Source organism: Suricata suricatta, chromosome 13 (genome assembly GCF_006229205.1).
Source record: "Suricata suricatta isolate VVHF042 chromosome 13, meerkat_22Aug2017_6uvM2_HiC, whole genome shotgun sequence".
In the NCBI taxonomy this organism is placed as follows: domain Eukaryota; kingdom Metazoa; phylum Chordata; class Mammalia; order Carnivora; family Herpestidae; genus Suricata; species Suricata suricatta.
In genome coordinates, this window is record NC_043712.1 from 78,221,722 (window position 1) to 78,233,847 (window position 12,126).

The following is a 12,126-nucleotide window of genomic DNA, read 5'->3' on the forward strand; positions in this document are numbered from 1 at the left end:
CAACAATAGACATTTAGCTAGCTCACTTTCTTGGAGGTTAAACATGTCCCATCACAGTTGGCCATTTAATTTTCATAATGGCATTCAGAAGTTTTGCTTTTAGCATCGCTCTCATCCTTCTCTGTTACTGATGGTAAAACTAAACACAAAATGATTTGGTAACTCGCCCAATGTTACCTGACTAATAAGTCACATAGCTGGGATTTCAGCCTTGGCCACCCAGCTCCCAAGACCACAACTTTCCCTATAATGCAGTATGACTTCTCCAGGATCATAGCAATAATTTATTTGAGTTTGTATATGCATTTTAGATCTCATTTAATCTTCACAGTACCCCTGCTGAGGTGGTTATATTCATTACTAATCTCCATTTACATATGGAGACTCTGAGAACAGAGGGTAACAACCCATGTAGGGTCACCCAACTAGGAGTTCTGCAGGTGTGGGAGTCAGAGCACCTTCCCAGTGAAGAAAGATGGTGTGAGGGGTCTGACAGGTGCACTGAGACAGTAGAGGATGGCAGCCACAGACCCAGAGCTGACTGGAGCCCCGGGGGGATGCAGGGAGGCTCTAGGGGTCATGAAATTATGATGCACCTGTGAATCCATCATAGAGAGAAGAGAATATATTTCAAAGTCTCAAAAAAGCAATAATACGCTATTGTGTTGTCTACTGCTATATAACAAATTACCCCAAAACTTAGTGGCTTAGGGCAACACTTCTTGTCTCATGGTTTCTGTGGGTCAAGAATTTATTAACAGTTTCTCTGTGCGGTTGTGGTGTGGGCCTCTCTTAAGGTCACAGTCAAGATATCAGTTAGGGCTATATTATATAAAGGATTGAATAGGGATCCAATACCATATTCCAAGATGATTCCCTCACATGGCTGTTGGTATGAGTTTCTCACCATGTGGACCTCTCCAGAAGGCAGCTTTATTATGGCAGCAGGCTTCCCCCTGAGTAAATTATCCAAGAGAGCTAAAAGGAACCCTTTTATGACCTAGTTTTGCAAGTCACACACGATCACTTCTGTTTTATTCTATTTCTTAGAAGTGAGTCACTGAATCCACTGCAGACTAGAGGGGAAGATTTTCAGAGAATTTTTAAACATATTTTAAAATCCCCCCGCTGACACATGGTGACTTCTCAAGCAAGTAACCCCTTTTAGAACTCAAGGACCTATTCCTATTGCTAGTAGGCCCTTCATGTGGGCCGTCCATGGCTCCCCTCAGGACAAGGCAAAGGGAGGTGAGTCCATTCAAATGGGAAGCCTGTGATGAGGACATTGTAACCCTCTGCAAGTTCATGAGTTAAGGGACATGTTTTCAAAATGCTGCAGAACGATGTAGTTGCTCATCCCAGGGATTTTAGTAGGAAATATACAGCTGATATATCTGGGCACTCTTCAGGATGGATCCCTGGGTTTGCTGGTTTCTTGTTAAGACTGCAGGGCTGGAGGCAACATCTGGGTTTCATATGATCCTGCTTTATCCCTAGACTTGCAGCTGAGCTGGCTTAATAGGAAAATAACAATCCCAGTGTCCCTGTGAGCGTAGACCTCCCTATAATTAGAGGACACAGTGCTTTCCTTTATTTGTTTTCATCTCATCTTCCCAGCCCCCATGTTCCTTTATCTCTGACCAGAGGCTGCTGCCCGTGTCTCAGCAGTATCCCCTCACCCCTCCCAGAGGGGTGCCCCTCATGCCTGATCTTAACAGAACTCTGCCCCAGCCCTTTGTTTCACTTTCTCCAAAGCACAGACCCCATCTCATGGCCTGCTGGTGCCTCTCCTCACCCCTGCATGCTATCCAGTTCTAGATGACCCATCTGGAAATCATCTGATCAGCTGTCAGAAGGATTTTAGTGCTCAGCTGAGCCACTGGTAGAAATGTCCAACAGCAAAACCAACCATAATATCCTTTATAAGTTTAAAATCAGGCTGGGTCTTCCATCTCCCCTCTAAATGCCTCCTGGCCTGCACAGGAATTTATCTACTTGCTGTGTAGAGTTAGAGGAAAGAGTGTTACGTGGGGCACATTTAAGACAAGAAACTTTATTTCTCTGAGCATCTATAGTTTTGCCTATAACATAAGCATGTAATGGATTAATCTATGGGAAAGTGTCTATCACAGTACCTGGCCTATAACAAGCAGTCAGTGAATGCTAATTTTCTTCCAGCCTAATTTGAAATCATAGTGCTGTTAGGAGGGAAAGGATGACTCAATGTGCCACACTTCCTCTAGCCTGCTACTTGCGAGGGGCATGTGGATGCATACCTTTCCAAGTCATAAGTGCAGGGATTGCCCAAGGCCTGTGATTGATGACTCAGAAATCCAATTTAGCTCAATTCAATTCTGTTCAAGACAGGAGTTGCAGACGAGCACTCTGCCCTTGCATTGTGGAAAGGACCACCAAAGAAAAGAGATCCCAGGACATGAGTGGACCACCATTGTGTCATTTTTCTGTACTAACTTGGAAGAAGCAAATGTACTCTTCAACATGGGCTGTCCAGACTCAGTCTTACAGGTAGAAAGCCTTCAGAAATTACAGCCAAACCCGCTACTTTATAGATGAGAAACTACCATCCAAAACTTTCTTTCAGTACATATATAATTTGAAAACTTAGTGAGAGACATTACCTACATGCAAGATTATGTTTCCTCAAGCCAGTCCAATATTCATCACTTACATTTCCTCAAGACATTCTTAATGAGTGAATAAATGAAGGAATGAGTGAGTTGAAAGACTTGTTACCCAAGGTCACAAATTAGTAACTGGAAGGAACTACAACCTCCATTTCCTGACTTCCTACTAAGTTCTCCTGAATAAGGCCAGAGCACATGTGAAAATAGCTAGGAAAACACAGGCAGGCATCTTAGATCAGCTCCAAAATGATGCATTTAAGCCCATCCATGGATAAAAAACGCAGCATACTGACACCAGCCCATAAAGAATGTTCAGATTTTTCATGGTGTCTATGGAGCAATCCCCTCCTGGCATTGATAATGACCCACAAGTGCATAACATAAAGGGCCTTCACCTTCATTAACTTCTTAGACAGCTTCTACTTCATTGCCTCTCTTTTAGAATCAAGGTATACAGAGGCTTTGGAACCAGAATTTTACCAATCAGCCAGTACAAAGTGGCATATAATGTATTAAAGAGTGAAGAATTCTCTCATCGCCCCTTAAGGGATAAGAAAGAAGGGCAAAATGTCATCACTTAGAGGTATCCTGGCCCATGATACCCAAAGAGTGCAAAATCCACTAAAATCCACTTCTAAGAAAATTTTGTTCTAGGTATACATAGTCCTTTATTTACCAATCATGCATGATCCCTTGATAGGTAGGCCTTTCTGATGTCATTCAGCCTTTCCCCTCCCAGATTTCCATCTGAAATACAAACAGAAAACTCTTTGAGTGACTATCTTCATTCTCTCAAAGATGGTACATAACCTGGACCATCCTATATTCTTAGGAGAAGTGGCCCATGATGTACAAGCACTAGGGCTTGATTCTCTCAGATAACACTGGCCAAGAAACAAGCTAGAGTGATCTCATATACCTGCTAGTCCTGAGCATGTCACCTGAGCATGTCACATTTGTTCTTGCTATGCACTCTCATGCACGCACACACAACACACACACACACACACACACACACACACACACACGCAAACGCTTTCCAAAAAAAATCCTTTAACAATAAAAGTGGGTACATTACCTCCAAAATGTTGTCAGAAGTAAGACTTCATCTGTATTCATGTGGCACAAAGGCGTTATTATTTTCCTATTTGAGAAACATAACAAGAAGATCAGCAAATCTTTTGTAGATAAGCAAATTGTAACTCAAACAAGAATAGCCTACTGGTGTGTTTGTTATGAAGAATATTAAGTGGATTTTGTAGGCAAGATGCACTCCTCTCTTGAAGTACTTGGGAAGTTATTTCCAACTTTGCAGTTAATCCACAAATAATTCCAGAGCATCACCCTCTTAAGCGACCTGACAGTAGGTGACAGAGTAAAAAACACTGTGTGTTTTGCCAACCGATGGGTAATTATTTTTCTCTACTTAAATTGACTGATTTAAATTCCTTGCATAAAACAAAAGTCTGTGTGATTTGTCTGTCATTTTGGTCACTGGGTTGCAATTGGAAAATCGATTTACAGTTGGTAAAATAAGGCAGAGCTTGAGAAGGAATTCACATTTATGTATTGCCTGCCAGGGGCCAGGCAAGGTGCCAGGTACTTTACACCTAAAATCTTACCTAAACCCCATGAGGTAAGTGGTTTTATCATTTCCCTTTTACAGATTAAAAATGTATGCCTCAGATTCAAACAGATCTCCATGGCTCATACGTTCAGGATTCTCCAGGGTTCAGCAGATCTTCCTCCAGTGATGGCAGGAAAATAAATCAAGGCACTTAGTTATTTTTCAGATGTATATCTCCTATTATGCAACAGACAATATCGCTACTAATATATGAGCACCTCTAACTTACCTTCATATAAGATCAAACGAAATGGAGAGCAGTTAGATGAAGAAGTTAAATTTATGAGTGATGCTGTAAATCTGACCCTCTAGCCGTGACTGATTCAAATGGACGGTATGGCCAAGGAGTTGGTGCACCAGGTTTCACAAGTAAAGAAAGTCAAAACTCAGAAAACTGAAGCTCTACTGTCCTTAGAATCCTTAGTGAAGGAAACAGGCATACAGAGTATAGTTAGATGATTTGATGATGTTCTGTTATTCTCAGATTGTGGTAAGTGTGTCGGTTGGCTCAGAATTATTTTCACTACTTTATTCATTTGAAAACTTGATGTTCATTGATATGGTCTTTAATTAGTTCCCAGGAATTAGAAAACATATTCTCACATCTCACCTAGAACAGGTATTTGGGATTCACTATCATACGTAGTCTAATCTCTAGAAAATTCATTGTCCCCGGCCTCTCGAAGAAATTCTTTGGGTCTCACTCCTCCTTGGCATGGTGCCTTGGGGACTGGCTGTCAGAAAATATAGAACAGTAACTAAAGCATTTTCTTTTGTCCAAAGGCCCCATGCAGCGGCACTTAAAGAATAGGAGAAAGTCTGTCTACTAAGCCTCTTTCAACAAAGCATTAATATTTATTAACTTGCACTCTGCTATAGAATGAATGTTTTATGATCAAAAATGAGTAACAACAAAATGGGAATTTCAACCACAAGCAACCCACTCTTCCAGGGATAAAGAACTCAGGATGGAGTTAACACACCACTCTCTCTGTATTTTGGGGGACTCTCATTTACTCATCTAGACAAAGGAGTAATTGAATACTGTTCCATTGCAGGGAGAAAAATCCTATCCATTACTGGAAGGAATAATCAAAAAGTTATGAGCTTCCTTATCATTAAGAGTTGACTAAAATGAAGCTATGAATTAATATTGTATTAATGCTACATTAACAAATAAGACATATTAAAAGGAATGAAGGATATTTCAGAAGCTTAAAATTACACATTTTAAATTTAGATTAGACTAATTCCCAAACAATTCAGAAAAGAGGTTCCTTTTTCCCCCCAATTTTGAACAAAAGCATGCCTGTCTCAAGTTTTCCTGTTCATTCATTCACTATTTATCAAGTAGATTCTGTTTGCCAGGCACATAGAAATGGATTTTGAAATCAGCATCAAGATCTAAAAAATGACTTTTATGAGATCTTTCCTATTAAAGACTGTCCTTACTAAATCACTTTGTAATATCTTTAACTACTCAATCTAACTATAGTTTTCATGGTGAGTTATTACATACTAAACATGAACAAGAGCATCTCAACTCCATAATTAATGTACACAGTGTACAATGGTAGGAAATAAAACCCCTGTAGCATGTATTTCTGTCCTGTCAAGTCAGATGATTTAGTACAGGGATAATTGTACTGGGCCTGTGTAACAATGAGCTCGTTCAGTGTTCCAGTCCATAGTCTTGAGTGAAGTCTCTACCTAAATACTTTAGGAGATTTCCAAAACATCATCTTGTTTCCATTGTGTCTCAGCAGTGTGGGAAAGGGGAGTAATCACAGATTTTGGAATCAGACCTGGGTATAAATTTTGGTTTTGTGTGTGATACACTCTTCAAGAACCTATTTTACCTCCATGTCTGTTTATCTACAAGATCAGCAGAAAAGTATTGCACAGGATTATCACAAGGACTCTAGATAATGTATATAAAGCAACTAGATCTAGCAGCTAAAACTCACAATCGATTTTACTTTTCTTTTTATATCAAAAATTTGAAAGACCACACGAAGAATGACTCTGATTTAGGGAGTATAATTCACCACAAAATTAAAATAATGCAACCACACACACACACACAAAAACAGAGATGAATACTTTGATTCATATTTATCTCATGAGACAAGTATTTGACATTCAACTTTTCCACTTAAATAAGGTGCCTAATAAGAACTGTGTTGATTTTTGAATTAATAGACCTTCAGATTACTGAATGGGCTTGACAGAAAAGATCACCCTCACTGACCCCCCTTTAACCCCAGACTCCAGAACTATGATTGTTCTGCTGTGCCTATTAAGAGTATGGACATCGTGTGGTGGCCCCGGGATGGCTCAGCTGGTTAAGCGTACAACTCCTAATTTCAGCTCAGGTCATGATCTCATGACTTGTGAGTTTGAACCCCGAGTCAAGCTCTGCACTGACAACAAAGAGCCTGCTTGGGATTCTCTCTCTCCCTCTCTCTCTGCCCCTTCTCTTCTCACTCTCTTTCTCTCTCTCTCCCCCCCCCAAAAAAAAAATAAACATTTAAAAAAAAAAGAGTACGGACATTTTGGAAAAGAGAAAGAAAAAAACCAAAATTACTAAATGTTAAAATTATTTGTGGTTCATCAGCAGACAAAAGATCTTCATCGACATGAAACAATTATTCACATGGCAGTTTTTGAGCCAAAGAGAGCACAAACTCTAGTTTCTCTATAAATTCATCATCTAAATACATACATTATTTATAATCTTGCTTGGACTGGGGAACACTGACCATAACACTCTCTTCTACCCACTGTGGTATGAGAGGATATAAACTGTATTTTCACTGTACCAAAGAATTGAGTTTTCCTTCTCTCCCTGTTTCCTTTCTGTCTCATTCTCCTTTTGATTTTTTGCCCTTTTGTTCTCTGACCTCCGCCTCTTCCTTTTGAAACCCTGCAGGTTGTGCGGCCATATCAGACCATGTCCAACCCCATGAGCAAGCTCACTGTGCTCAACAGCATGCATTCCCACTTCATTCTGGCCGACAATGGCACCACTGGCAAGTACGGGGCCGAGGTGAAGCTGAGGAGACAACTGGAAAAGCACATTTCCCTCCAGAAAATAAACACAAGTAAGTACCTACCGTTCCCACTGAGGTGCGTAGGAAGCATGGTGAGAGTTACTCCAAGTATACCATGTGGCAATATTATCAACACTTGGGCAAGTTTCAAAGGTGGACCATTATGTGTCTGCTGGGCCAGGGGTCAGAACCAAAGAAAGTCATCTAGAAGAGAGGACGGGGCACGTAAGACATGTGGTCACAGGATGAGTGGGCATTTGTCAACCCCTTCTGGGGTGTATGCATCCTGATATACTTTCCAGACTTGTCCTACATCCTTTACACGGTACTTTAAGGAGGAGAGGCACCCTAGAGAAGTTGTTTCTATTTATTAAGCTATTTTTGGTGGCTAAAGTATACTACACACACACACACACACACACACACACACACACACACAAACACACACTCATACACATACACACACACTATATATGTATACATACATACACACAGGTTTTGACTTTAGCACAGATCTGCCTGTGTGAAGGCATTTCAAGGGAACTGATGTTCTCTAAACAAAAGTATCTTGTATAACCATCTTCATAAACTTTCTTTTGGCATCTTAATTTTATGTATGTATTTATTCATCTTTAAAATACATGTAGTTAGATATACGTGCATATTTATGTGCACCCCGTAATACATGCCTGGTGGTTACACTCAAATTATGTCTTCAGTACTCGTGTGTTCTAGGCTGTTTTTCTTATGCCCACAGTTAGCTATGAAAAGGTATCACTGTGAAAACAGCAGTGCACCCCAAATCATGAAGTGGCTTGCATTTAAAAGTAACAGAGCTATGAAAATAATCTCGTGTCCCTCCTCACAAAATAAAGTTCCTTTTGTTTCCACAAAGTAACACTTGAAGAGGATTCCGGGCAGGCTCAAGCTTGAGGGTCATTGTAGGTCCCATCAGGGAAACTTGGATCTGATTGATTAAACTTTCAAAACCTGCAGTTCCAAATAGCAAAAGATCGTCTTTGGCTGGATAAGTTCCCAAAAGCTCAGTGTGATGTGATTTCAGCTTCTTCTCCAAGGAGTTCTCCTCTCAGTTCTTTTCTCTGCGTCCTGCCCACGGTGGGTTTTCTTCGCCAGAGCCACCTTCCTCCCAGAACTGTGATGTCCGTCCTCTCTCTTTCTTATATTTCTCTTTTCTGGTTCCACCTTTTAGCTGCTACTCCTGTTTAAGCAGCCAAGTTTCACACTTTTATCGTTTACACAGAGGAGTCTGGAATTGTACATTTGGGGGTGGGCCAGAAGTCCACACTGTATTAGGAAACCATCTTCTATCTAAGAGTCCCCAACTGTCTTTTTGGGAAGAGAAAACAGGATTATCCCAAGATCCCAAGATCTTTTGGAAAAAGGAAAGAATAGAAAAGACTTAATCCAGAAACCTGTGGAGATCAAATGTAACAAAGCAGTCTAATCAGTGGATAGTAGGTTTTGTGATACAGAAACTGAATTGTATTATGATAGTTGACTGAAAGGGCAAATGTTGTCTCATTTGTGGTATCTATTTGGATTCTGATAGGCTAAAGCATTTCCTTTCATACACCTTCAGGTTAAGAAGGAGCACCTAAATGGGAGTGGCCCGAAAGATGCAGGATGTGAGCACCATAGAAAAAGAGCAAATTCAGAGCCAGGTTCAGTGCTCAGTAATGAGGCAAAATCTGTCCAACCATGCAAAGCATGTTATTGTGCCAGGACCCCATGGTAGCCAGGCCAGTTAGTCAAGTAGTTAGGAGGAGACCTAAGTATATACTCAGCTAAAGGGGGTGCCAGAGGAAGTTAAAACCCAGCCACGGCTGTTTGCCAAGCTCTGCACCTTACAGGCTCCCCAAGGAAAGGATGCCGTCTTCCTAATTGGTCATCCTCAGAGGAATACCTTTTTTCTAATTCATGTGCCTAGAAGGGCACCTTTCTCAAAAGCTCACAGAGGTGCTGTATGTGTGGATGACCCTGCAGGGGAGGCCCAGAGAGGTATGGTGCCCTGGCCTCAATGAGGAGCAGAGCCCAACAGCATGGAGTCAAAGAGTTGGCCAAGGCTGGCCATGATGTCAGGCGTCCTGGAGGAGCCAGGACCCCTGCACATGTCTCCTGTCATTCAGAGAGACAGTGGACCCTTGCTGGATTACCAAGGCCAATAGCAGCACACAGAAACATGGACAAGCAGGGGCCCAGTCAAGATTCTAGGGGAAGCAGGGAGGGGAGAAGCATGCACCCAGGTACCCAGCTGAGCACAGAGTCAGAGAAGCAGGCTAGAGACTCCTGAACTGCTTCAAGTCCACAAACTGGATTAGGTCTGCGGTAGGGGATGAGACCCCAAGGTGGGTTAAGTGACAGTAAGCTGGAGCGAGGTGGGGGATATAGGGAGAGAGCCATGTTGTCCTTGGAGTTACCGTAATTTATAAACATCAATTTCCTCCCTCCCTCCTTTGGGAACTGTATTTGAGGATTTGGAGAAACCCACAGGCTTTCATTCAGTGAAAATAATTAAATGGGAAGAGGAAGTCAAAGACACCCAGGGGAGATCTCTGAGGTCACAGAAAATAAAAAGGCTCGGTGTCAGCAATTTGCCCGTGGCCGTTGCGAAAGATGCCGTGAGTTAGCTTTACACCAGCTCTGTCCCTAAACTTAATCGTGAGAAGGTGATCAACCTGTCCTAGCGGCCCAACACTTAGATTTAGCATTGAAAGTCCCATGTCCCTGGGTCCCCATGTCTCAGACAAGCCATGATTGCAGGTGGCCCTTTAAGTGAGTGACTCATGAATCTTTTTCTCTTTTTACTGCACTTATCCCACAAACATGAAGGAGCAGAAAAGTGTTTAGAGCTTAGGGAGTGACTTTAAGGCAGTCCATCCCTGGTCAATGCTTTAGAACAGCAACTCTACTTTCTAATGTGGACATTTTTTATATATCATAAATAGAAGTAATATTAAAAATATTCCTATTAAAAATAAAACTTGGGAGCGCCTGGGGGGTCAGTCAGTTAAGCATCCAACTTCAGCTCAGGTCATGATCTCATGGTTCATGGGTTAGAGCCCAGCAGAGGGGTCTGTGCTAACAGCCTGGAGCCTGGTTCAGATTCTGTGTCTCCCTCACTCTCTGTCCCTCCCCCACTCATGCTCTGTCTGTCTCTCTCTCTCTCTCAAAAATAAACATTAAAAAATACATTTAAATAAAACTTTGTTCTCTAAGCTCATTTTAAAAACCTCATCTACTTTTTTTTATTTTCTTCTTCAAAAGTTAAAGAAATCTAAAACACCATAGTGGAACTCCATTTTTGGCCCCAATTTCCCAGTTTGGTCTCTTGAAAATTAGACACCAGACCACAATAATATGGTTTGTCACCCATTGCACCTCGGATGACACCAGGGATGTCTGAATGCACTCAGCATTTTTCTTATCAAAACGCCATTCTTCCTCATCACTTAGGGCTGACCTGCATACCATAACAGCCTTTCAACAAGTCTGTTTCTTACTTAAATGGCATCATCTTCTGAAGGTATTTTCCTTAAATATTAAGTGAATCCTGCTCAGGAGACCTTTAAACCCTCTCTCATGAAAATGCCAGTTATTAATGATAATATATTATAAGCACAAGTGTCTTAGATTTTTCTCTCCACTCTGGCTTTCGTTACCTTGTCTCTCCCTAGCCCTCCACTCACTCCTGCTGAGAGCAGTCCTTTCTGAAGCACTGTCACTCTTACTGAAGTGATAGTACTTCACTTTGTTTCTAAAGGAGAATCCTTTTGGACATGAGCAGTTACCTGCTTTGGAACACACTTCCATCTGCAGTTTCCTAAACTTCACATTTACCATGCAAAGCCTCCAACAGTTCCAGGCCTGCCTTTTAGGATACAGATATTTCTTGAGCTCCCGTTCTATACCAGTCATGGCTAAGGTCAAGGAAAGCAGCTGTCAACCGTCCATTGAGCTTCAGTCAGGAGGGGCAAACAGAGCAATAAATAAATAAGTAAATAAATAAATATATTACATCTGGTAGTAAAAAGAGCCATTAAAGAGAGAGAGGAGAGGAAGGTATAGCACTGTGGACCTGTATGTATGTTTTTGCACACATGCACATGCGCTTTGGAAGGATGATGGAGATTAGGTGGTCAGGAAGGGCCTCAATGAGCAGAGGACATAGAAGCAGAGACCTGAACGAAGTCAGGGAGCCCACTGTGGGGAGAACATTCTGAGGAGAGCAAAAGTAGGACAAAAACCCAGGGGGTTTATTAAAGAGCAAGACGTTTATAAAGAATCAGTTTTTACTTTAGCAGAATTTTGATCTGGCAAATTACAGGATTTCTCTTATGGCTTAAGACATCACTCTGCTGTTGTGTGCAGAGGTCAGACTGAGGAAGGGGCATGACTAAAGGCAGGAAGATGTTTTGGAAGGTGGTTGCAATATTGCAGGTGGGAGATGACTGTGGTTTGAAATAGAACAGCAGTGACGAGGCGGTAAAAAGTGGTTGGATTTAAATGTATGCATATATATTTTCTTAACTCATCTTTTTTTTAATGTAAAATATATATGACATAAATTTTGCCATATCGACCATTTTTAAGCATACAGTTCAATGGCATTAAGTGCGTATATATTGGTGTGTAGTCATCACCACTATCCATCCCCAGAACATCTTCATCCTTGCAAACTGAAGTTCTGTACCCATCCAACACTAACTCACACTGACTCCCCTTTACTTCCTCCTTCTAGCTCCTGGTCACCACTCTTCTACTTTATATCTTTATGAATTTG

General features: G+C 41.4%; 1 protein-coding gene across 8 annotated transcripts in view; it reads left to right on the plus strand.

The window, feature by feature from the left end:
• TRPM3 (transient receptor potential cation channel subfamily M member 3) overlaps positions 1-12,126 on the plus strand; it is a 492,852-nt gene that overhangs the window by 262,160 nt on the left and 218,566 nt on the right. For all 8 annotated transcript variants that reach the window (XM_029920564.1, XM_029920565.1, XM_029920566.1 and 5 more), the window contains exon 6: positions 7,205-7,376. In XM_029920564.1, coding sequence (XP_029776424.1) covers positions 7,205-7,376 — 172 coding nt within the window. The remainder of the gene's footprint in view (positions 1-7,204; positions 7,377-12,126) is intronic.